Source organism: Notechis scutatus, chromosome 7, assembly GCF_049901735.1.
Source record: "Notechis scutatus isolate UNSWTSFEM ecotype Mainland chromosome 7, rNotScu1.2, whole genome shotgun sequence".
NCBI classification, from domain to species: domain Eukaryota; kingdom Metazoa; phylum Chordata; class Lepidosauria; order Squamata; family Elapidae; genus Notechis; species Notechis scutatus.
In genome coordinates, this window is record NC_142015.1 from 13,767,825 (window position 1) to 13,794,304 (window position 26,480).

General features: G+C 42.1%; 1 protein-coding gene across 3 annotated transcripts in view; it reads left to right on the forward strand.

Annotated features, from left to right (window-relative positions):
- The first annotated feature begins 4,426 nt into the window (after positions 1-4,426).
- Positions 4,427-26,480, forward strand: part of RNF122 (ring finger protein 122) — a 65,549-nt gene continuing 43,495 nt past the window's right edge. Inside the window, exon 1 of one of the 3 annotated variants that reach the window (XM_026671355.2) lies at positions 4,427-4,854. In XM_026671355.2, the coding sequence (XP_026527140.1) occupies positions 4,830-4,854 (25 nt within the window). In that variant the 5' untranslated portion in view covers positions 4,427-4,829. Of the gene's footprint in view, positions 4,855-17,988; positions 18,137-26,480 lie in introns of those variants that run through there. The other 2 variants (XM_026671354.2, XM_087969984.1) reach the window with 2 other exon arrangements.

A 26,480-nucleotide genomic window follows, 5' to 3' on the forward strand; every position in this document is an offset into this window, starting at 1 on the left:
TTCTCCTGTTTATCATTGTTATGTACAGAATTAATAATGTATAAACAAATGTTAATTGATATAGGTATAACTGTAGATTATCCTATAATTATACATGAAGATAATCAGGCAGCAATTCAAATGGCCACAAATATTGGAGTAAAAACAAGGAGCAAGCATACAGATCTAAGATACCTAAACGTGAGACAATCTGTAAGAAGTAAGATGATTCAGCTAGAGTACTGTATGTCGGAGGACAATTTAGCTGATAATTTTACTAAAGCCCAAGGTGCCAGTGAGCACCAGGAGAGTTGTGAAAAATATGGGATAAGATTGTAAAGGTATTATATATTTATTTCACCCAAAAGGGGAGTATGTTAGGTATAACATTGATACCAAATATGGTTTGGGTGAATAAATATATAAAACTTAGATATCATGGTTTAAGTGCTTATCACTTTAAGCACAATGCAGCAGGCAATTAGCCGATTAAGGGTGCGGTTAGAAGTTACTATATAAGGAAGCATTAGAAGCTGGAAAGATTACTGTCTGGCTGTAACTGTTACTGTGTGCTGCTGCGACTAACTGTGATTACTGACTGTGAGTGCCTGTGACTGAACTGTTATTGTTTGCTACTGTTTGCTGAATATCCAGCGTTTGTTTCTCTGGAGAGTGAAACCGGAGAAGGAGAAGATATCTTTATCGGCTGATAAAGATATTGCAAGGACTCTTAACTTGGACTATACTAGTGAGTCTTACTGGATGGAAATACTGTGAATGACTTAATGGACTGAATGACAATGCTTAAACTCTAACTGGATTAAAAACTATTTAAACTACAAACAGTGTTTGTGTTCAGTGTGTGTATACTCTGGGGCCCTTCCGCTCTCCTTTGGCTTCTTGGTTTGACTACTGCTGCAATACTCTGCTAGGGGTTAATTCCCAAACCCTAACAATGATGATGATTTTTCCACCAAAATTACTGAACCTTTGCAGTGCACAGGTGAGATTCCCTAACTTTGTGATTATAGTGAGCCACAGTGGCGTAGTGGTTAGAGTGCAGGCTACTTCTGCTAACTGCTGGCTGCCTGCAATTTGGCAGTTCAAATCTCCCCAGGCTCAAGGCTGACTCGGCCTTCCATCCTTCCAAGATGGGTAAAATGAGGACCCAAATTGTTGGGGACAATATGCTGACTCTGTATACCGCTTAGAGAGGGCTATAAATGTACTGTAAAGCGGCATATAAGTCTAAGTGCTATTGCTATAATTGATCCATCCACTTTTCAACCTTCCTTCAGTTCTCCCACATATACACACCCCTCCAATGTGATCAAACAAGAAACCCTATACCATAAGCATACCAACATGCCTACCGCCCCTGTCCTATTGTTTATTTTATTTTTATTTTTTTCTTATATGTATCCATGTATTCATTACTACGTTTTTACTTATACCTATTATCTTGTAAGCAATTGACAAAAATAAATAAATAAAATAAATTTCAGAGAAGCGGCTGCTCAGTCTCTTAAAAACCGCCAGTGTTAGAGCAACCCACAACTTCTGAAGGCAAGACGTTCCACTAATTAATTGTTCTCATTGTCAGGAAATTTCTCCTTAGTTCTAAGTTGGTTCTCTCCTTGGTTAATTTCCATCCATTGCTTCTTAGTTATAAGTTATTGGAAGACTGCTATCATGTCACTCCTTCTCTTCATTAAACTAGACATACCCAATTCCTGAAACCATTTTTCATACATTTTAGCATTCAGTCCCTTAATCATATTTGTTGCTGGATAGAATGGAATAAACCAGCACAAGGGGGAAAGGATTTGATGGAATTGCATGGCTTCATGGTGGTGACCTTTCTCCATGTTTATTCTTCAGCTCATTAGATGGGACACCATTGTTTGCCAAAACTGAGATCAGCAAGGTGTGACCCACTGGGTCAGATTTGTTTGGTGGTGGATTACAGGTGCAGCCCAGTAGGTAGAGGAAAGTGCAAGGTCTTCTATGGAAGAGTTGATCTCAGTGAACAGTTCAGTGTTCACGTGGCATGTGCCATCATTTGTCGCAGTGAAGAATCTTCCATTTCAGGAGATTTCCGGTAGTTATTCCTTTCTTCCCTGCAGTCCACTGATTTGGGGGGGATTTGGTTAGTCCTGTGTGACTTATTTGCAGGAAAGACCATGTCACATATCTTGATTAGGTCTAAGAAATGTCTACCTGGCACCCTGCAGCAGACATCAGCACCGTGACTTCCACCAGTTCCAGAACAGCTCCCTTGAGATCTGCCAGGTTCCTTTCCATCTCTTCACTTTTAATCCATAGATGTTGCAAACTTCTGGCATCACCTTGATGCAGTAACTTGAGTTACCCCTGGAAATATAACCGCTATAATTGTATAATAGCTCAAAGGAGCCCTGGACTTAGTTTTGAAGTGTGTCCACCTCCAGAAAAAAAAGACAATGGGAAAGAGGAAGAGTAGTCTGAGTCAATTGATGGGATGCAGGTAAAGTATTGTTATTGTGCAGGAGAGGGTGCAGGATGCAATCCTCTTTGTCTTTTATTTATTTTTATTTATTTATTTGATTTGTCAATTACTTACAAGATAATAGATATAAGTATAAACAAGAGTAAGAATACAGAAAATAGGTACGAATAAATGGGGACAATAGGACAGGGATGGTAGGCACGATGGTGCACTTATGCATGCCCCTTACAGACCTCTTAGGAATGGGGTGAGGTCAATAGTGGTCAGTTTGAGATTAAAGGAGTGGGGGTTAGAGGATGTAACAACAGAGTCTAGTGTATTCCAGGCATTGACCACTCTGTTGCTGAAGTCGTACTTTCTGCAAACAAGTTTGAAGCGGTTTACATTGAGTTTGTATCTGTTGTGTGCTCTTGTATTGTTGTGGTTGAAGCTGAAGTAGTCATTGACTGGTAGAACATTGTAGCAGATAATTTTGTGTGCTACGCTTAAGTCTAACCGTAGGCAGCGTACTTCAAGGTTGTCCAAGCCCAAAATCTCAAGCCTGGTGATATAGGGTATTCTGTTGCAAGCAGAAGAGTGTAGTACTCTTCTCGTGAAATACTTCTGGACTCGCTCAATTGTATTAATGTCTGATATGCAGTGCGGATTCGACTGATGAGCTGTATTCGATTATTGGTCTGGCAAAAGTTTTGTATGCTCTAGTTAGCAGTTCAATATTTCTGGAGGAGAAGTCTCAGACTTCCAGCAATCCTTCATTTGAAACATTAACTCCGAGACTGACATATTCTCAGTGATTTATTCAAAACAAAGAAAAGACTGGTATTGTCCAGTGGAATTTCAGTACTGGAATCCTACCAGCTCATCCCACAAAATTCCACCTACCTCCACCCCCTTTTTCACACTTCATCAATCACATGAGCCAATGATCTGCATTCTCAATTCTTTGCTACGCCACTCTCTGTCACCTTGAACTAATAACTCATAATAATTTTTCCCCCTAAAACTATTCAATACATCACTTCCTCCCTCCAGAACTCTATGGCAACGATGAATCCTAGAGTTGACAAGAAGCTTCGTAAGATTAGATTTACAACTCTTAATGCCTTTTTGGCAATGCTGTTACAGTGAGTTCTAGTGCTTAGATCATTAGATATGAGAACTCCAAGGTCCTTGACAGAGTGAGGGTCATCAATGAGGTCATATCCACCTAGTTTGTATTTGGTGTACTGATTTTTTCCCCCAATGTGTAGGACAGAGCATTTGTTGGTCGAGATTTGGTGTTGCCAGATGTTTGACCATTCAGACACATAATCAAGGTCACTTTGAAGGATAGTAGTATTGTCAGTGGTGTTGAATAGTTTTACGTCCAGCAGTTGCTTATAAGGTGATCGCAAAGGTCATTTATATAGAGTATAAAGAGTGTGGGTCCTAGAATGCTGCCTTGTGGGACACCGCTGTTAACTGGAGCAGAGTTTGATATAGCACTCCCTATTTTTACTATTTGTTGCCTGTTTGACAGGAATGCAGTAATCCACTTATGGAGGGATCTGCAAATGCCGTAAGAGTTTAGTTTTAACATTAGTTTGTAGTGTACCACTGAATCAAAGGCTTTGCAGAAGTCTATGTAAATTGTGTCTATAATTTTACTCTGGTACAGGTTAAAGGAGGAATAGAAATCTAATAAAGAAAGGAAGAATTGCCAGGTCCCTTGGGATGAAGAGCTGGAAAGGTGATCCTTTTAAAATGTTAATAAAATCGGGATTCGGCACCTCCATCAAGCTACCTGCAACGCGAGCGATCCTAAGCGCAGCTATGATTGATCGATCTTCTTTTTCCTTTTTTTCCCTTCCCCATTCTTTTCTAATCCCCATTCTTCGTTCTTCCTCTTTTGGTTCGCAACGCTATAGGCTGGAGCCACGTCCCAAGCCAGCCAATCCCGACTCACTGCTTGCCTACTTCAAAAGCGAAGATGCTAATCGGCTCCTCTTGTCCAGAGCCCCGATTTGATGGTTGATTGGGATGGGGCGGGGTTGACCAGGCGGAGGGTTGGTTTCCGAAGCGGTATGTTGGACGCAACCCTGAGAAAGGAGCTGCAACTCGGGTCGCTCGCTCAGCGGTGGCTGATTTCTGATTGAGCCGTTCGAAAAAGCCGCCCGTGGCCGAACTGCAATAATTTCCTTCGGAAAGTCTGCCAACGGGGAAGGAAGATTCCCCGCGATTGGAATGCTGTGTCCAGCTCCAAGGCTGGGCGGAGGACGTGGGCAGAGCGCCTGGTAAAGCGAGATTGCCATAGGCGCCCCGCGCAGTTCGGGGTATTGTTTCGCCTTTCGTTCCGCCAAGCAGCTGTGCTCTGGGGCCTCTGATGCACCCCTTCCAGTGGTGTAACGGTAAGTCCGCCCGACCCCCGGCAGGGATGAGGAAGGGCAAGCAAGCCCCCTCGCAAGTCTCCCATGAAGACACCCTTCTCTTTCCTCGTCCAGATGGGGGTAGGCAGATCCACTCGTGGGAGAGAGCTTCCCCTTTATTGGCAGAACTGCTAGCCTAAAGGGGGTGTGTGGAATCCTCTCCCTCCCTCTGCCACTGTATTTGGATGATCAAAAGGGGAGCTGCTGCGGGTGGAGGGAAGAGTGATGAGTCCGCCCCTTCCAGAAGCGAATCGGCCGGCTGTTCTTTGTCTCCGCTTAAGGAAACAGCACCGCCTTGAGGTTCCCCAACCCTTCCAAACAGCGATGGTAGAGTGGGTCGATGCGTCGCCGAACGGACGGGGTTGAATGTCTTTGTTGCGGGTCTCTGGCTAGTGTGGCAGGATTAGGGCTCCCTCTCCCTAATATCGGAAGGCAGGAACTGTATGTTCCTTTCCACCCTAAACACTGGTTTGCGCGGAAGCCGCGCGACCCTACCACTAGAGCCTCTGAAGCCAATCCTGTGGGATAGCAACCTTATTAGGTTAGAACTGCAAAGTCTGTTCGCTCTTGGCACATGAAACACACATCAAAAATCTGCTTGGTGACTTTGCCCAGCATGGGAGCTCTTGGATTGGATGACCTGGTGTTTATCTTGGTTTGTTGTTAGCTGTTATCACCTTGTGAAACCCAGCCTCTTTCGTTGGTTTAGAATTCTTTATTTATTTATTTTATTTATTTGATTTGCCAATTGTTTACAAGATAATAAGTATAAATGTATACATAGTTGTGAATACATGAAATGGTTACATATAAGAAAAATAAAAGAATAAGAGAAACAATAGGACAGGGAAGGTAGGCACGTTGGTGCGCTTATGCACGCCCCCCACAGACCTCTTAGGAAAGGGGTGAGGTCAATAGTAGACAGTCTAAGGTTAAAGTTTTTGGGGTTTGGGGAAGAAACTACAGAGTCGGGTAGAGTATTCCAGACATTGACCACTCTATTGCTGAAGTCGTATTTCCTGCAATCAAGTTTGGTGCGGTTTACTTTGAGTTTGTATCTATTGTGTGCTCTTGTGTTGTTATGGTTGAAGCTGAAGTATTCATTGACAGGTAGGACATTGCAATGTATGATTTTGTATACCATGCTTAAGTCAGACCGAAGACGGCGTAATTCAAGGTTTTCTAGTTCTAGAATTTCAAGTCTGGTGGCATTTCTGGTGAGTACAAACTCTAGTTTAATTTGGTCACAATTCTGTGTGAGTACAAACTCTAGTTTAATCCAGTAACTAGGTCCCGTTGTTCAAAGGTAAAGAAAGGTGTTCATATCATTAGTCAATTCCATTGGGTGCACATGTTCCATGTTGAATAGTATCTAGTGCTGCCAGTTTTGGACTATGACTCCCATCAGCCACAGCCAAATATTTCAAGAACATGAACACTGAAATAAAGGGTAGACATGAGGCTGCAGGCCAATTCTTCCCATTAATATTATTTAGTTCCTCTTGATAAAAGCAATAAAGCTGGATTTTCATACAGAGAACTATGTGCAAAACTTTTCTCCTGTCAAAAAAGACAGACAGCAAAACCTTTGAACAGCCACAGTCTCAAAATGGCAACCGGACAGTTAAAACAGTGAAAAGGGATTTAATGAGATCAGCCAATCTTTTGAATTTTATCCTGGCAATTGCGATTTAACTATTATCCTATATATACCTCACAAAAGTTGCTGAGCTGATCCCATTTATTTATTTATTTGATTTGTCAATCGCTTACAAGATAATAGGAATAAGAAAATACAAAGTTATGAATACATGAAATGGGTACATATGAGAAAAATAAAAGAAACAATAGGACAGGGACAGTAGGCATGTTGGTGCGCTTATGCACGCCCCCTACAGACTTCTTAGGAAAGGGGTGAGGTCAATAGTAGAAAGTCTAAGGTTAAAGTATTTGGGGTTTGGGGAAGAAACCACAGAGTCAGGTAGAATATTCCAGACATTGACCACTCTGTTGCTGAAGTCGTATTTCCTGCAATCAAGTCTGGTGCGATTAACCTTGAGTTTGTATCTATTGTTGTGCTCTTGTATTGTTTTGGTTGAAGCTGAAGTATTCATTAACAGGTAGGACATTGCAATGTATGATTTTATATACTATACTTAGATCGGACCGAAGGTGGCATAGTTCTAGGTTTTCTAGGTCTAGCATTTCAAGTCTTGTGCATAAGGTATTCTACAACGAGTAGAGGAGTGGAGAACTCTTCTTGTGAAATATTTCTGGACTTTCTCAACTGCTAATATCAGATACGTAATGTGGGTTCCAGACTGATGAGCTGTATTCGAGTATTGGTCTAGCAAATGTTTTGTATGCTCTAGTTATTAGTGTAATATTACCAGAGAAAAAGCTACGTAAGATTAGGTTAACAACTCTTAACACCTTTTTGGCTATGTAGTTACAGTGGGCTCTAGCACTTAGGTCATTTGGGATGAGTACTCCAAGGTCCTTGACAGAGTTTGGATCATCAACAAGGTCTTGATTATTCAGCCTGTATTTTATTTTCTGATTTTTTTTGCCAATATGTAGGACAGAGCATTTATTTGTTAAGATTTGAAGTTGCCATTTGTTTGACCATTCTGATACATAGTCAAGGTCTTTTTGAAGGGTCTGTGGTATTGAACAGCTTTCCATCATCAGCGAAGAGAACGTAGTTGCTCTTAATATGATCACAGAGGTCATTTATGTAGAGTATGAAGAGAGTTGGTCCTAGAACACTGCCTTGGGGGACACCACTATTGACAGGTACAGAATTTGATAGGACACTCCCAATGTTGACAGTTTGTTGTCTGTTTGACAGAAATGCTTCTATCCAGTTATGCAGTTGTCTAGAGATACCATAAGATTTTAGTTTTAGGAGTAGTTTGTCGGGTACCACTGAATCAAAGGCTTTACAGAAGTCTATATAGATTGCGTCTATTGTTTTGCCCTGATCGAGTTGTGTAGTCCATATGTTTTTGCAGTGTAAGAGTTGCAGATTACAGGATAGTTTTTTTCCGAAACCAAATTGTTTATTGGAGAGTAGGTTGTTTGTCTCTAAGTGGAGGATGATGGATTGGTTAATAATTGATTCCATGACTTTACAGGTGACGCAGCATAAGGAGATTGGTCTGTAATTTTCAACTTGGCTGGGGTCTCCTTTTTTGAAGATGGGGATGACCGTGGCTTGTGACCATAGGTTAGGTAAGGAGCTGGTCCTGAAAGATTTTTCAAAGATTATGCTTAGAGGTTTGGCTATGGCAGTGGATAGCTTTTTTAAGAAGTAGGCACATATTCCATCCGGTCCAATAGATAGAGATGGTTTTAGATTGCGTAGTGCTTTTTCAACATTGTCTTCTGTAAAATTGATATGTATTAGATCATTGTAGTTGTCTGTGGTTCGGCTAGGAAATACTGGGCATGATCCATTGCTGTTTACAAATACTGAGCCAAAGACTGTGTTAAAGATGTTGGCTTTGATGGTGTCGTTGCAGTCTGTATTTCGTATATGTTTTTACTCCAAGGAAAATTGCTTGGCTGGCTGGCAGGCTGGCAGGCAGGCAGGCACATTCTTTTTGCTCAAACTTTTTGTATTTGGCTTTTGGATGTTTCTTTTCCTCACTCCAAATGAGGAGAGGTGGGTAAGAATGAATCCATCTTGGCTGAAGGCACAAAGGAGAAGCACAACACTCCCCATACCTTGCACAGGTTAGCCGGGGAAGTTTCTTAAAATCCTATTTTGCATGTTGCATTTTGTAGTGGGGTAAAGACTGGTTCCCTTCAGAAGCCTAGCAGGTGGTGATTGCTTTTATCATCAGTTAAATAAAAGGGTAAAGCTGTACTTGGGATGAATTATTTCAAGCAGCTTTTGTTGTGTGGCATCCTTCATTTCCTCTTTTTTGTCCCTTCTTCGTCTCGCCTATTTCATGAAATTTAACAAACCCGCAATTTCTGAGCCATATGCTTCCCAGACAATGGAAGGGAAGGGAAACAGGAGAAGAGATGGTCTATTCTGAGTATCCACAGAGACATAGAGTCAAAGTCAGAGACTCCTTTAACCTCTTCTGTTTTGCTTGAAGCAAATTCAGCTTCTTCCACCACCTGCAGTTTCATGGATAGGATTAGAACAAAGCTGGGTTGGGACAAAAGTCCCACTGTCAGGACTATTTGCAAAGATGTGGTAAACAAAGTATGTTTTGGAATCTTTTCAGTAAAGTCTAAATAAAATAGAGTTGATTTTCAGTTGTAGGTTTGCAGGCCTGCTAGTTAAATCAAATCCAATTTTTTCTTAGTAGGACCTATGTTCCTTATGTTAATCAAGGACTTTTTCTATTTTTCCAATTTTGATGGTAGCCCTGCTTGAACAATCCTCCTCCTCCTTAATCTTCCTTCTTCTCCTTCCTTTTTCTTCCTCTTCTTCTTTGAATGATACAAATATTGAGCTATTATGTGCTCAGGACTATGATCTGTCACTATATGTATATTTCATGTACAACAATCCTGCAATGTAAACAGGTTATTTCTCATTATTGAAGATAAGGATAAACATGTAAGAATTCCATTATTATTTTTTAAAGAAAAAGAAATAATATGAGCTTATCAAATGAGGAACATTTCTTCCACAGACAGGATGAAAAGAAACGAAGATTTGACCATTCCAGGCAGAGCATTTGAAGTCTAATTTTTAAAAGTCAGAATTGGAACCATCTTTATGACGTGGAACAAGAGTTGCTTTCTCTTTTTATCTCTCAGACTTCTCACCTTTAGCAGCTACATTTCAGGCAGGAACATCCATGCTGAAAGTAATTGTCTATTCCATATGGCACTTCAAGGAGGGTGAGAATTTGATCCTTGGATGATACTAAGATACCATCATTCGAAACAATTTGCAGTTTTAAACATTTTGGTGGGAAGTAAGCAAAACTGGTATGTTTCCTTATCCCCAACTATAAAGTGAGGGATAAAGTTACTTAGAGTAAAACTATAATTAACTTGTTCATGGAGATTCTCAATCACCCAGGTCATGATTTTCCCAAAGGTGCTGTTCAAAAAGCAATGGGACTTTCTTGGTTTTTCTCCTTAAAAACATTTCACTTCTCATCCAGGAAGCTTCTTTAGTTCAACTGAAGAATTGAAGAAGCTTCTTGGATGAGAAGCAAATTTTTTTCAAGGAGAAAAACCAAGAAAGTCCAGTTACCTTTTGAACAGCACAGTTAAGATACAATTAAATTGATAGAAGTTGAGCAGCAGACACTCATGAACCTAGATGGTGTTCACACATCATCAGTTCTTTATTTTGTGGTTAATGTAGTATCTGATTGATTCTTTAAACAATAAATCATGACTTAAAACTATGAGTCAGCCAGGCCAGATTCACACATACCCCAAAGCGGTATCAGCATCCTTGGAAGTGAGAGTGTAGTTCTTATATTATCCCAACACTTTTAATCCAGAAAACAAATACTTACAACTTCTAGAGATCAAGACAGTGACACAGTGACAGTGACTCTTTCAGTCAGGATTGGTGATCAGATCAAAATCAAAGCTTTCTATGGTTGCTTAAAGAGGAAAATGGTTCTTCTCTTATAGATTATCCTTTACACATCAGGTATGGCTCTTAGAAGTAAAATCCTGGATAAAACGTTTTGGCAGCATCTAAGGAGCTATGAATAATTGATTGCCCTGGCGTGGAGACTGTAAATCTGAAAGATTGGGGGACAAATGGGCTTTTGAGAAATAAGATGAAGCTCAGTGATAAAACAGCAGGTTTCCAGGCTAGATCTTGGCTTCTCTAGATCAAGAGGATCAGAGAGTGGGAGGATCTAAGAGCTGCTGCAGTTGAAAGGGTTTGTGCTTGTTAGGAATCTGTCCACTAATTAGTTGGGTTGGCAATATATAAACCAACAATGCTTGTTTGTAGCTTTAAGACAAAATCACTGTATTGATTTGTGCTATATTCCGATTGGTTGATTGTATTGCGAATTGCCATAAGAGGGAGCTAGAGATCATGGCTTGCTCTCTCTGACATTCTGTATTTCTGACATTCTGTTGCTATCTAAGGTTCTCTGTTGTATTTATGCTGTGCTTATACTTTGATATCATTGTTTACTGTAAATGACAAATGCAACTGGTAAGAAGACTTTGTAATTGGATATTCTTTGGACTGTTAAACGTATATGACCCGGATCATTTATTGGACTGTGCTATTTCTTAAAGTAAACTTTAACTCAATTTAGTGTATCTATGTGTGGCTGAATAATTATTCATAACTACTCTCATAAATGTTTCCATGTGCATATCCTTTTTACTCAAGGGTTATTCTGTACATATCTTAACATTGGTTATGGGCCCAGAGAGATATTGACAATAAGTGTGAATATTCAGACAGCTGATTGTGGTGTATTGTTAAACTACTAATGGCACAAGAACAGTCAACCAGTATATCCCAGATAATCCAGTTGGATGGAACAAACTATGTTTCCTGGTCTATGAAGTACACCTTCTTCTGCGTAAAGATGGATTATGGACTGTAGTTAATAGTCCACCGGATGTAACAGCTTGGGACCCATTGAATGATGAAGATAAAAAGAAAATAGCTGACTTTAACCGGGATAATGAAAAGGCTCTTTGTATAATTGGACTGACACTGAGTGATCAGCAGCTAGTCCATATTCGTGGTGAAGAATCTGCTGCTAGATGTTGGGACATTTTGAAGAGGGTTTATGTTCGAGATAGTGTGAGTCCACACATACACCTTACACGTAAACTGTTTAGAGCCCGTCTTATAAAAGGTGGTGATATGTTAGCTCATTTGGAGTTTATGAAAATGACTTTACAAGATCTACAAGAAAAGGAGCTAATTTTCTCAGAGTTGCATCAAGTTTACATCATTCTTTCTTCTTTGGATGAAATTTATGATGATTATGTGTCTTCACTGGAAGTTTTAAACAGAGGTGAACTTACATTGACTGGCATAACTGGAAGACTGTTAAAAGAGTCAAGAAGAAGGCAAGATAGAAATCAACCGAGAGAAAGACAACCACAGGAAGAAAAACTGTCTTCAACTGCCTATATTGTTAGGAAATGTTTTTCTTCTTTTCATATAGCCAGATACTGTAAAAAGGGTAAGAAACAGAATGCTATTAATATACAGAGAGCTTATAAAGATGTTAGTTTAGCCATATCACGTACAACTACAACTGTAAATCATGATATATGGGTAGTTGACAGTGGAGCATCGCAGTGTATAACTAAAAGTAAAGAGAGGTTTGTTAACATGAAAAAGAGTAAACAGCATGTATCATTAGCTAATGGATGAAAATTGAGACCATCTGGAGAAGGTACTGCATATTGTTCATGTATTAATGAACGTTTACCAATGTTATATGTACCTAGACTGATATTTAACTTGCTATCTGTAAGAGCAATGGTAAAAGCAGGATTTGTTGTAACCATTCAGGGAGATAAATGTTTAATTGAAAAACAGGGTAAAAGCATTATTGCAAGATTGGATAATAGTTTGTTTATTATACATGATAATCCATTAATTAATGCTAACTCAGTTTATGAGAATACAAAGCCTCATGATGAATGTATTCTTCTGCTCCATACATCTATGGGATGTATAAATTTCAAAATGCTAAAGAAAACTGTTGAGTTATCTAATGGTATAAAATTAAAACCTTGTACGAAGTATTTAAATTGCAATGTTTGCAATCAAGAAAAAAGCAAGGTAACTCCTGAAAACAGGGTAAATGGATACAAAACCAGTGAACCATTAGAGGTTGTTTTTGCTGATATTATTGGACCTAAAAAACCTAGTTTAGGTGGAGCCTGTTACATATTAAGTATAATTGATCGTTTTTCCAGATATGGTTTCTGTTATTTAATGAAAATGAAGACAAAAACATACCAGCATCTTGTAAACTGGCTAAAATTTGCTGAAAGGAAAAAGAAACAGAAAGTTATTAGTTTAATAACAGATAATGGTACTAAATTTACCAATAGAAAATTTGAAGCCATGTTACAGAAAGCTGGCATTTAACATAAGCGTTCTGCTCCTTATAGACCACAATACTCATATATTGAATGTAGAGGACAAACATTACAGGCCATGGCTAGGACTATGATTTCAGATTCTGGTTTATCAGAGAAACTTTGGGGTGAACCAATAATGTGTGCTAACCATGTTTTGAATAATGTAGTGAATTCAATGACTGGTGAATTACCATTTACTCATTAGAATGGAGAAAAGCCAGATCTCAGTTATTTACATACATTTGGAACCCCAGCATGGGTTCATATTCCCACGCAAGTAAGGGGAAAGGGACAACATAGAGCGAGACAATTATATTTTGTAGGTTTTGAAGCTAATCATAGATCATTTAGATTTTGGGAGCCAGGTACTACTAATGTATATTGTAGTGCAAGTGCTAAATTTCTGGAGCATGTTGGCTGGACAAAGCTTGAACAGGAATATAATAAGGAACAAGATAGTGTTGTTGTTGAGACTCCATTGTTTACTGATAATCCTGATGATAATAATATTGATGATAAGATAGTGGAGGAATCCTCAATGGAGGAATCATCAATAGGAGAACCCTCTATGACTGTAGAAGATGAAGATTTGATAGGGGAAGGAAAGGAAGAGGACATGCCAACAACATGTACTGAGTTGCCTAGGAGGTCAACTAGGGAGAGACGTCCACCTGACAGATTTCAAGCAAGCATTGTATGTCAGTTTAATACAGAACCTTCTAACTTATAAAACTGTATCCTACAAAGGATCAGGTAGCTTGGCAGGAAGCTATGAATAGGGAGTTAAAATCATTAAAGGATTTAAAGGTGTATGAGGATGTAAAATTACCACTAGGTGAGCATGCAATAGGTTGCAAAATGGGTGTATAAGATAAAGACTGGTGTGGATGGGACTATTACCCATAAAGCAAGATTAGTTGCTCAAGGATTTGCTCAGTCAGATAAGGACTATGATGAAGTGTTTGCACCTAGTCTGAGAGCAAATACATTGAGAGCAGCATTAGTTTGGGCAGCTAAGAATAAAATTTGCCGGCGTATAAGACGACCGCGTATAAGACGCACCCACCACCACCAGAAACGCTCCGGAAATCCCCGCCAGCGGCAGGGCGGAGTGCCAGGGCGTGGAAGAGCAGGAAGGCTGCAGCCTCGGGCGGAGCGAGGCGAGCGGGATGAAGCGGAAGCGACACAGGGATCCGGGAAGCCAGAGGCGCCGCGCGCCCAACAAGCATCCGAAAGCGGAGTGAAACCGGCGATAAGACGCACCCCACTTGGAGGCATGTTTTTCGGGCAAAAAGTCGCTTATACGGCAAATACGGTAAAATAAACCATGTAGATGTTGAAACTGCATATCTACATGCACCTTTACAACATACCATCTATATGAAAAAGCCATTAGGTTTAAAGGATGATGGAAAAACTGATTATTGGAAATTAAAGAAAAGTCTTTATGGTCTAAAGTAATCTGGGTATGAATGGAATAAATGTATTGTAAAGGAATTAGTTCCAATAGGTTTTGAAGCTGGTATAGCTGATCCTTTTTCTGAAGAGAAAAAGATGGTTTAATTTCTCTATTACTGTTATTTACGGATGACATAGCAATTATAACTAAAACTGAACAAGAAGCAAATTATATTATTTATACATTACAGAAAAAGTTCAGGATTAGAAATTTAGGGGAAATTAAGCATTATTTGGGTCTTGATATAGTGAAAATGAATAAAGGTTTTAAAATTTCGCAAGCCAAGAAGATTAACCAATTATTAAAACACTATAACATGGAGCATTGTAAATCTGCTAAGACACCAATGAGTAAGGAATTTACACATAGTGATATTAAAAGTCCTATGTTTGATAAGGAAATATATCAATACTTAATTGGTAGTCTATCATATCTGTGTAATTGGTCTAGACCAGATAGATCTTACTGTGTAAACCAATTGGCTAGGTATAACACTGAACCAAATGAAAGGCATTGGCAAGCAGCTAAGCGAATAATTAGGTTTTTAAAACACACAATCCATTATTCATTATATTTAGAACCAAGTAATGAATTAGTGTTAACTGCATATGCTGATGCAAGTTTTGCTACTGATATAATGACTCGTAAGTCAACATCAGGTATAGTGGTAATGTTGGGTAATGCTTTATTTAATAGGATGAAAGTCTATTAGGCAACAACATATTAGTTTATCCACTATGGAAGCGGAATTCTCATGTTTATCATTAATGTGTACAGAATTGATATATTATAAACAATTGTTGAAGGATATTGGAATTACTGTACGTGATCCGTTTATTGTTTATGAAGACAATCAATCTGGAATTAGTATGGCTACTAATTTAGCTGTTAAAACAAGGTCTAAACATACTGATTTGAGATACTTGAACGTTAGACAGTGTGTTCAAAATAAATTAATTCAGTTAGAATACTGCATGACTGAACATAATATTGCAGATCATTTCACGAAAGCTCAAGGTGCAATTAAGCATAAAGAGTATTGTGAGAATTTTGGTTTAAAGATGTAATGCATTATATGTTGACCTACCCAAAGGGGAGAATGTTAGGAATCTGTCCACTAATTAGTTGGGTTGGCAATATATAAACCAACAATGTATGTTTGTAGCTTTAAGACAAAATCACTGTATTGATTTGTGCTATATTCCAATTGGTTGATTGTATTGCAAATTGCCATAAGAGGGAGCTAGAGATCATGGCTTGTTCTCTCTGACATTCTGTATTTCTGACATTCTGTTGCTATCTAAGGTTCTCTGTTGTATTTATGCTGTGCTTATACTTTGATAACTTTGTTTACTGTAAATGACAAAGGCAACCGGTAAGAAGACTTTGTAATTGGATATTCTTTGGACTGTTGAACATATATGACCTGGACCGTTTATTAAAGTAAACTTTAACTCAATTTAGTGTATCTGTGTGTGGCTGAATAATTATTCATAACTACTCTCATAAATGTTTCCATGTGCATATCCTTGTTACTCAAGGGTTATTCTGTACATATCATAATAGTGATGACCCAGGGTGGGATACAAAACAAACACAGTCACAGAAAACAGCTGAAGCCCCCTTTATTCATTCCGTTTCCTTCCAAGTTCTGAATATCTTTGATGGAAGACAAAAAAAAACTCCCACACAGTTACACGAAGAAGGAAAAAAACACAAACCAGGCAAGATAAGGGCTGGAGGATGTCCACAGATAACACGCACTGGGAAGGACACCAAACTTAGAGAGGAACTATAAACTAGAGATATTTACACGATTTGTTTCCAGCGTTGCCAGTACACAGGTCCAAACTCTTATTCAGTTGTCATACCTGCAGCCCATGAAGAGGATCAAGGCCCTCTCCTCCCGAGGAGACCACATCTCTCCCTTATCCTCTGCTCCCTGCATGCCCTAGGATGGATAAGGGATGGGCCTGGGTCCTCCTCTGACTGCTCAGCCAGCCTCTGCCCTTCCCCAGCCTCCTCCACAACCTCTGGAGCCACACTTCCATTCCCTGTCGGCTGTTCCTCCTTTCCCTCAGAGTCAGTCTCCACCAGGGGCATGACAGGGTTAGAATTGGGTCAAGTTAGTATAATGCACCTTCCAAAATGCAAAGATAAGGAATTACTACAGCCAGGCCCCAGGACATTTGTCCATTATATCTTGAATTACATTTCTCTTTGTTCAAACAAGCTATTCAGCCCCTGAGTTTGAGAAGTAAATATAAATATGGGCTGTTTTCAATGCTAGGTAGGTTGAGCTTGACAAGTATATTGATAAGAATCCTTCTTTGAGGTAGATGGCCAGCTGTAAAACTTTTGATAGATAAATATAATTTGTGGAGTGCCACAGTACTAGGCATCTCTACTGGAAAGTCACTTCTCCCTCAATAAAATCAGAGGAGAGTTGGTCCTTTTGCTAGAAGATTGGAATGTTCAGATGAGGACCATTAATGTTTGAGGCCTCAGTCAAGTTACTGTCCTGATCCATTAGGGAATGGACTTCTCACCTCATAAGATTTTTCTCAAGAGGTAAGATTTGCCTTAGGGAAATCAAGATGGACAAACCTACTTATCAATGTCCATTTTTTTTTCAGGCTTTCTTTTTAAAAAGCCTATGATTCATTCCTGGTATTGTAGCATGGTGAATTCTATCTTTGAATTTGACATTTATTCCATTTTAGTTTGGAATCTGCTAAGTTTATGATGCATCCAAGTCTGATCTGGAATTTACATGAAATTAAATTAAATTACTGTCTGGGATGATTTATTCTGTCTATGTTTCTTCTGGGTAGGAATGCTTGGAAGTGGCCTTGCAAATAACTATCAATTGAATCCCCTCCCCCCATTCTGTTGGATAGAAACAACTAGTTAAGATTGCCTCCCTTAACCCTGAATTTGTCAGAATCATTCTAGAAAAGAAGAAAAGCCTGGGAAAGAAGAAGTAACACAGGAATGCTCAGTTACATGTTGGCTGCAGTCATGTTTTGCAATAAGCCATAGGCATGTTGGCCACAGTATGGCCCAGCTCCTGTGCTTTCTGATTCACCAACACATCTGAATCATGCTCCTGTTATTATACCAATATCAATTTCTAGTCTCTTGCTGAGATCAATGTGCACAAATGCTTTTGTGAAGTCACTTGGGGACAAGATCCAACTTAAGGGCAACACTGCCTTTACAGTTTACATCAAAATTGTAGAGCAATTCAGTTACCAACTTTTTTTCTTAAAGGTGATAAACAGTGGAGGACAGACTATGCCAAAGCAATCAGGCAAACTTCAGAATCCAAAACAAAAGGAAAAAATTTTTTATTGTCAATACTGTGTTATTCTATACTGTTGACCTGAAAGGAACTCTGTTTTATCCTAATTAACCTACTTTTAAGAGAGTCAGGGTGGGAGAAATGTGGTATGTTAAATTTTCTGGAAATATTGAAAAAGAAAGCTATACATTCTCTAACTTTCCTTTAGGAGAGGCTGATTTTACATTCCGTTCTTTTACAATGAATTTCACAAGGTAAACTTTATTGTTGCTATTAAATCACGTAGAAAAACTGTGTTCAAACTGGGAAAAGAAGGAAACTCCTTCTTGTTTCTTGATGTTCTACTGATGAGGCAGCCTGCTTCTAGGAACCATCTGTGCAGTCCTCAGTGGACAGTCTTAGGCACCAGGTGGTGGAAGAAACATCAGTCAGAGGTTAGTAAACCATCTATCAGTACCAACTGTAGCCAGCTAGATGGAGAAATAACCTGAGGTTTCTTCTAATCCTTCTCAACACTACCTTCTTAACCTTTCTTGATAGACTATACCCCACCATCTTGTCTATCCACCTCCAATCTTCCTGGTAACCTATCCTTCTTCCTCCTTGGCTGCTAATGTCTTTGGGATTTTGCTCTCTTACTTGCCTAGAACAAAGCAACTATTTTACTGCATGCATGGACAAAGACACCTGAAATCTGCATATTTTGATTGGGGCATAGAGTGGGCTTGGAATGTTTTTATGGTTCCTGCTGGTGAATCATTGCTGTTTGTGCAGGCAGAAGGGAGACAGATAGATCAGTGGTGTGATGTATTGATGCAGCAAGGCACAAATGACAAATCTTCTTCTCAATTGGGCTCTTCTATTTTATTATTTATTATGATTTATCTGTCATCCTTGACTGCATAACAAATGAACAAGAGAAAGTTTCCTCTTGCTGTCTCCTTGGGAGCAGTAATGCTGTCTCCTTGGGCCCAGAAAATGAAGAAATGTGATTTTTTTTTTTAGAACATATCAGAAAGAATGGTAGGAGAAACCAACCAGTAAACCTGCTTCCTTCTGATAAGATTGACTCCTTCAAAATAAAACAACTTTCCCCTTCTGATTTGGCATGTGGGCAATCAGAAGCAGTCTTAGTCGTATCAGTAACATCTGTCTTTATGGAATATAATAACTATTTTTAGTCTAAGTGTCAGTGTTTCTCAACCTTGGCAACTTTAAGATATGTGGACTTCTGTTCCCAGAATTCAACTTGCTATGGGATTCTGGGAATTGTCATGCATGCATCTTCAAACTGCTACCATTGAGAAAAACTCCTGTGTATCTTTCAAATTCTACAGCAGTTGGAAAAAAATGTCTTTAGTACGGGGTAATGGATTTGAATTCTGTACCATGCTGTTTCTGAGGATTTGCTTTAGAACCAGTGGTGGGATTCCAAAAAAATTACTACTGGTTCTGTGGGCGTGGCTTGGTGGGCATGGCATAGTGGGCATGGCAGGGGAAGGATACTGTAAAATCTCCATTCCCTCCCCACTCCTAGGGGAAGTTTACTGCAAAATCCCATTCCTTACCCACCCCACTAACCTGCTTTCCAGCTCTGTTCTCCTGTGCAGGGCAACAAAAGAAGACCCAGCCAATCAGCTGGGACTCGGGAGGCAGAGAATGGGTGGGGGTGGGGCCAGTCAGAGGTGGCATTTGCCAGTTCTCCAAACTACTCCAAATTTCTGCTACCTGTTCTCCAGAACTGGTCAGAACCTGCTGAAGACCACCTCTGTGTAGAGCATATTGCAACACTTGAACTAATCTATGTCACCCCCTAGATAACATCCTTAATCAGCTTTTACTGAAGTGGCCTATTAAAGAAGTGACAATGTTTCCTTCCTTGTGCAGTTTCCTAAGATTATTTGGTTATTCATCTTAAGAGAACAGGTGTAACTTCAAAACAAACCAAAGCAGTTGTCTGGAAATACTTCTGGTTCCTCTATAGTCATCTTCCAACTTGGGTTAGGAGATGCTCTTTAAATAGACATTCCTTAGTCAAGTACCTGCCACAGGTGCTGGGCCTTTGGCTTTGTTGATCTAGATCACTGATCCTCAAACTATGACCCATGGGATGGATATGGCCCATCAATGCAAAGTATCTGGCCCGTGGAGTGGTGGGATTAAGCCCTTCATCCAGCCTCTCACTGTGGGCCTTATCTTCCAGTGAGCATCCACTCCAGCCACATTTCTGGTTAGTTATTTCACTGGATGGAATGGCATCTTCTATCCCTGTGAGCAGAACATATATTGGGTGGACTAGCTTAGCCAGGCCACAGTCGATCATGCAGAATGGTGCCTGCACCCTGACCTGTTCAGGACACTGTCCAAAAGGTTTGGCTCTCCAATCCTGGACCTGTTTGCCACCCTGTCAAACAGCCAGCTATCCTACCAGACAAAATCTCCTTCAGTCAGGGAGTTGCCCTCCACCCAGACCCACAATGGCTCCAGCTGACTGTTTGGCATTTGAGCAGAGAGCTCTGAGGCTGGACAACTTCTCTGGCCATGTGATACCATTCAAGCCTCTAGGAGGCCATTGACCAATAGGATTTATGATTCCACCTGGAAATCCTTCTGTGCCTGGTGCTCCAAAACCTCTATTGATCCCCTCTAAGTATCGGTGGCCCAAATCCTGGGCTAGACAAGGGCCTATCGCCCAATACAATATGCGGACAAGTGGCCACCTGTTGTCTGTGTTATCTTGTGAGGATCTGGAGTCCCTTGCAGAGCACCCTATTGTGCACAGCTTTATCAGAGGCACGACTAACTTAAAGCCTCCAACAGTACACCGATATCCCAGCTATGGTCCTCCAGACTCTCTTCTACACTCTTTGAACCTTTGCGCTTCACCAGCCTTCATTTCTTCACCTGCAAAGTCTCCTTTCTCATAACTATCATCTCAGCGAGATGCATCTCCAAGTTATCAACCCTCTCAATCAGGAAGGATCTATGCATTTTCCATCCCAACAGAGTTGTTCTGCACTTGGACCCTTCATTCCTGCCCAAGATCAATTCTTTATTTCATAGGACACAGGAACTGATTTTACCACATCTATATCAAGAGTATAGCTTCCTTCCAGATTGGAGTCCCTGTTCATGTCATTTCAACCCTCCACGTTGGGTAATAAAGGCACAGTATCAACAATAGGCCAATGGACACAAGCATGCATTGCCAAATAATATGAACTTCAGGCTCTTCTATTGCCTAGGTGAGTGACAGCTCACTCCACTAGAAGTGCAGCCACCACAGCTGCGTGGGCCACTCAGGCCTCTATTGAGAAGATATGCAGAGCAGCAACGTGGTCTTCTCCATCCCCATTTATATGGCATTATAAGCTGGATACCTTCACTTTCACTGAAGCAGCTTTTGGTAAATGAGTTCTCCAGGTATACACAAACTCGGGGACTCTGGACCAGATTGCTACCTACCCTTAGGACATGCCAGTATGTCCCATTCCTTGGAGAAGGAGCATTGGTCTTACCTGACCCACTCCTCAGTGTGCTGAGAGAGAATCCAACACCACCCTGGCAGCTGTCTGGCCAGAGTCTAGGGGTGGTCAAGTCTAGCATCATGTTCAAGTCAATCATCATGCCCTCTTCAAAAATTAGGGAAGTAGACACGAGAGGCAGGACTACAAAGACTTGATTGATTCAGTCTAATCAGCAGGAAGGCAGAGTTAGCCCATTCCTTGGATCCTCTATCAGCACACTGAGAAGGAGCATGTCAGGTAAGACTAACACCCCATTTCTCACCTTTCCAGAACTTCAGAAGCAGCAAATAGCACATGGGCCAGTCAAGCTAAAACACAATTGTTAGAGCTAAAGAAACTGTCAAGGAGTACTAGGAGATAAATAAAACTTTTTTATTCTACAAAGGTTTTTTAAAACAGCTTCCTATTTGAGCCAAAGTCAATAGCAGCTTTCAAGTGACTTGAGCAAATCATGCCCTCCTTGAAGCATTTTGATTTTCAATTTACTTCCTGGAGTTGGGGACCTGTCATATAATTTTAATAAAGAAAGGTAAAATAAAAACATATATTTTGATTAGAGAGGAAATGAACTCCAGGAATGCTGTTGTCATAGATGGTGGCCATAGTTTCACAAGAGTTGTTCTACCTAGTGGTTATGGAAACCTACCACTAGTGGGATACAGGACAGGATTAAGGCCAGAGAACTGATTCGAACTTTTGAGACTTATCATCCTGGCAAACTTTTGCAATGGTTGGGAGAAAGTGAGCTGCTCACTCCTGTTTTCATTTCATTTCATCAGCCTGCAAATTGGCTTTTGCTACCAAAGTGATTCCCTAGCACCACTGAGGAGGCAGCAAGAATGTAGAAGTTCATCCAAGGGAAAGTGTTTTGGAAAAGACAAGGAAGCTTCACTGTTCTCCTTAGAGCTGCTCGGAGCATCCAGAAGTGGGTGGTGCTTCAGTCTCTGCAGTTGTAGGCTGAGCTTAATTTGAGGAACGCTCCACCCACCATCACGTGGCTCCAGCGTAGCGTTCCCCAGTTTATGCTCAGCCTCGTGCGAGACTAGGCATTGTTTCGAAGTTCTCCTTGACCGTTTCAAGAAATCCTTAATTGACTCATTGTTTTCGATCCTCTCAGGTTGTATTTTTCCTTCTTTATTCCTCTTAGCCCTGCGCATTTGGTCTGGACTGCCAATTTCCCCTGGGAAGCGTTTTTTCTCGCCCCAGTGGGTGACAAAGGGGAGGGCTAGCAGTGTCCCCACGCTACCCCCCCCATTCCTTCTCCTTGCCTAAATCCTGCCGTTTTCCCTTTTTTCTGATCAGTTCTAACGATTTGATTTAGCTCATTTCGATTCGCTCCGTTCCACCCCCCACTGAATGCCGTTTTTTTTCTCTCTCCGGAAGAATTCTTTGCCTCTTCCTTGCCTGTCCTCTTCTGTTGCGGACCTTGTTTGTCCCAGGAGAGGTGTTTCTTGCCGCTGCTGAGAGGCTCCGTAATTCCACTTCGCAGGTGGCCGCCATTTTAAGCGCCACCTCGTGGTCAGGCACCATTTTGTTTTTTTGTTTTTCTCGATCTGGCACTGTGGTGTGATTCCAGCTCAAGCAGCAGGACCCATAGGCCTGCTCAGAGCCAAAATTAATCCTAGCTCCAGCCTTTTTCGCTTTGGAGGCTAATTTCCCACTCTACCTGTTGGCCCCCCGCAGCCTGCCCTAGCTAGCGTGGCAATAACAGCATCACTTCCGCCCAGTCCCGCCTGGGAAGGCAGTTGGTAAGGCCTAGCTATCTCTCCAAGGCCTCTGGCGTTCATTGGTCGATTGGACCCGTTTTTCTTTATATTTCATTTTATATAAAAAGAAAAAAGAAAAAAAAGAAATAACATTTCTAATAATAATAGAGAAGAAGTAAAAAGGGGGGGGGCATGAAAAAACTTCTTCAGGGCTCCTGGCCTTTGTTGTAGGTCGACCCCTAGGCGTGCCAACTGCCTCATATTGATTCTTATCCTCTTCAATTATCTTTGAAATGGCAGAAGGCAATCCCTCCAGAGGCCCTTCTTTGAAGGCCAAATCTAAAACCCACCATCTGCGCAGGCAGGCTAAGGATACCTCCAAAGCCTCCCAGAGGGATGCCTTAAGACGCCATAAGGCACTTGAAAAAGAAATTGATAGACGCACCAGGCAAACAGGCTCAGTGCCTCCGGTATTACCACCTTCCACTCCCTCTACCTCTACTCAACCCCCCCTCCTTTAGTCCATTCCTCCCTATCCAGGCGCAGTTCACCCTCCCTGGGTCATCAGGCTCCTGGAACACCGGCCAGACGAACACCAGAGGCTACCTTCACACCCACAGCAGCCAGCCTACGCCAGGAGGAACCACTCATACAAGAGGTTCCGGAGCAACTGAGATCCTGGATGGAGTTGGCTATCCGCCAAGGAATCGCGGAAGGACTCCAGCAGATAGTCAGGCCAGGTCTACATCCGCTGGCCCCCGAATCTGAGTCTCATTCCATAAGATCCCTCCCACTCAGATCGGAACCGCTCCAGGATCAGGTACCCCCTCAGGGGGATGTTTCCCCTTCAGTAAGGGAGGAGGAGGCGGAGGCAGAAGGGGATTTAGATCTAGGTAGGGAGGAGGAGGAGGAATTTGACTTAGGGTCTTTACAATATAATGAACCCCTTTCCGACGTGGATCCATCAGAGGCGGAGATGTCCGAGGATGAGGGTCTCACTCCCGACCAACCCGCCTTTGTAGGGCTTTTCAAGCCCCAATTATTCAAATCCCTCCTGTTCAAAGCCAGAAATATCTCAGGGCTACAGACTCAGATCCCCTCTGAGCCCTCTCCTCTTGCCCCGGAAGGTCCAGAGGATTCCATTTTCAAACAGCCAGCAGTGGAAGCCGAGGTCATCCCAACTCCTCCCATCTTCCTCGACCTGGTGTCCAAGCAGTTGGCCTCTTCGGTGGCCCCCCCTGCCCCATCGGCCCACGATAAAAAGTTTTTCAATCTAGATCCAGAACTTTCCAACTTATTGGGAACACCGGAGGTTGATGAGCCCATCGTAGGTCTGGCCTCTTCCTCCACCCTCAGTGACCCCTTAGAGGCCCTGAGGCTGGAGGAGAAATGAGCCGAGCTGGCCTTGCGCCGGGCTCACCAGTCAGATGCCTGGGCTATCAGATCGGCCACGGCCGCCTCCTTCTTTACCAGGTCATCCATTCGCTGGCTCTGCCAGCTTAAGCAACATGTCCCAATCTCCAATGTCCGAGCTCATCAGGACATAGCCAAAATCACGGCCGCAGCTGAGTTCTCAGCCGACGCTACCTTCCACTCTGTCAAATTTTCTCCTCCCATGTCTCCGCCCGCCGTCTGCTCTGGCTAAAGCATTGGCAGGCAGACCTCAAGAATAAAGTAAAATTGGCTTCCGTTCCCCTCGTGGGAAACAAATTGTTTGGACCATCCTTGGATCCCCTTTTAGTGGAAGAGCGGAATAAGAAAAAATTTCTTCCATCCCTCACCATCAGTCAGAACCCAGATCCCTGCAGCCCTTTTGGAGAGCTCCCTTTCGTCCCTTTTTCCAGGCCTCCTTCTCTCCCAGGTACCCAAGGCCTCCTCACTTTGGGTCGGGCCAGCCACAGGACAGGACCAACTCCTCCGATAGAAGCAGAAGGGGCGGTAGCTTCAAAAGGCCCTTCCAGGGCTCTGGCAGCAGGCCCTTCAGGCGCTCCAGATAGGTCATATGATCTAATTCCCATTGGCGGGTGACTTAAGGCCTTCGCCAACCAGTGGGACGCCTCCACTTCTGACGCCTGGGTTAGGGATACCATCAGATTTGGCCTTGCCCTCGAATTTCAATCTGTCCCGCCTGACTTTTTCATACCATGCCCTCTCTCCAAGAACCGCACTAAGCGCAGCCTCATAGACTCAGCCATTCAGCACCTACTTGACATAAAAGCCATCCAGCCCGTCCTTCAGTCTCAAAGAGGGCAGGGATTCTATTCCCTTTTATTCGTGGTCCCTAAGCACTCAGGGGGATGGAGAGCGATTCTGGACTTAAAGCGGTTTAACCGCTATCTGGTATATCGCAAGTTCAAAATGCACATGTTGCATTCCATCCTGCTGAGCGTTAGACAGGGGGACTGGTTGTCATCTATTGACCTCTCAGAGGCATACCTACACAGACCAATCCGACCTTCTCATTACAAATTTCTGCGTTTCTGTTACAATAACTTTCAATACGTGGCTCTCCCATTTGGGTTAGCCTCTGCCCCCAGAACCTTTACCAAGGTCCTGGCCGCACTTGCTGCCCACCTCAGAACCATCCCGGTGCGCCTCCACTGTTACCTGGATGATATCCTCATCCTATCCCCCTCTAGGGATCAAGCAGTGAGGGATACTCAGATTACCCTAGCCACTCTCCAGGAACATGGGTTCCTTATCAATTGGAAGAAAAGCCAATTATCCCCTTCCACCAGGATAACCCACCTGGGGACGGTAATCGACACTGTGAAGGGGAAGGTGTTTCTATCTTCTGAGAGAATCCTCAGCATCCAAAAATCTGTCAGAACCATCAGGCGCCTTAAGAGGGCTTCCCTTTTAGAACTATATCATGTCTTTCCATTATTCCCTGGGCCTGTTTACACTCCAGGTCCCTCCAGTGGTTCCTACTCCCGTACCAAAGAACCGGATCAAGCAATTCAAAACTCAAGGTCAGGGTTCCACCAAGGGTGCTCACGTCCCTCCTTTGGTGGAGCAAATCATCCATCAACAAGGGCTGCCTCCTCAAGGAGCCCCCAAGACTCACCGTCACCACAGACACCAGTCTGTCCGGATGGGGCGCTCACCTTCAGTCCCTTACAGCACAGGGCAGATGGTCAGCGACAGAAAAACTGTGCAACATAAACTGGTTGGAGCTCCATGCCATCCACCTGGCCCTCCGCAGCTTCCTTCCCCAGGTATGCGGCCACCACATCCTCATCCTCACAGACAACATCACGGCCAAAGCACACATCAACAAACAGGGGGGCACTCAATCATTATGTTTGATGAGGGAGGCCGAGCATCTCTGTCGGTGGGCGGAGTCCCACCTCCTTTCCCTCAGGGCAGATCTCATTTCGGGGGTATCAAATACCCAAGCAGACTGGTTGAGCAGGGCCACCATAGACCAGTCGGAGTGGCGTCTCCACCCATCACTGTTCAGGGAGGCAGCATCCATCTTCAGTCTACCAGTAGTGGACCTATTTGCCTCTCCCCTCAATACCCAACTTCCAAGGTTTTTCTCA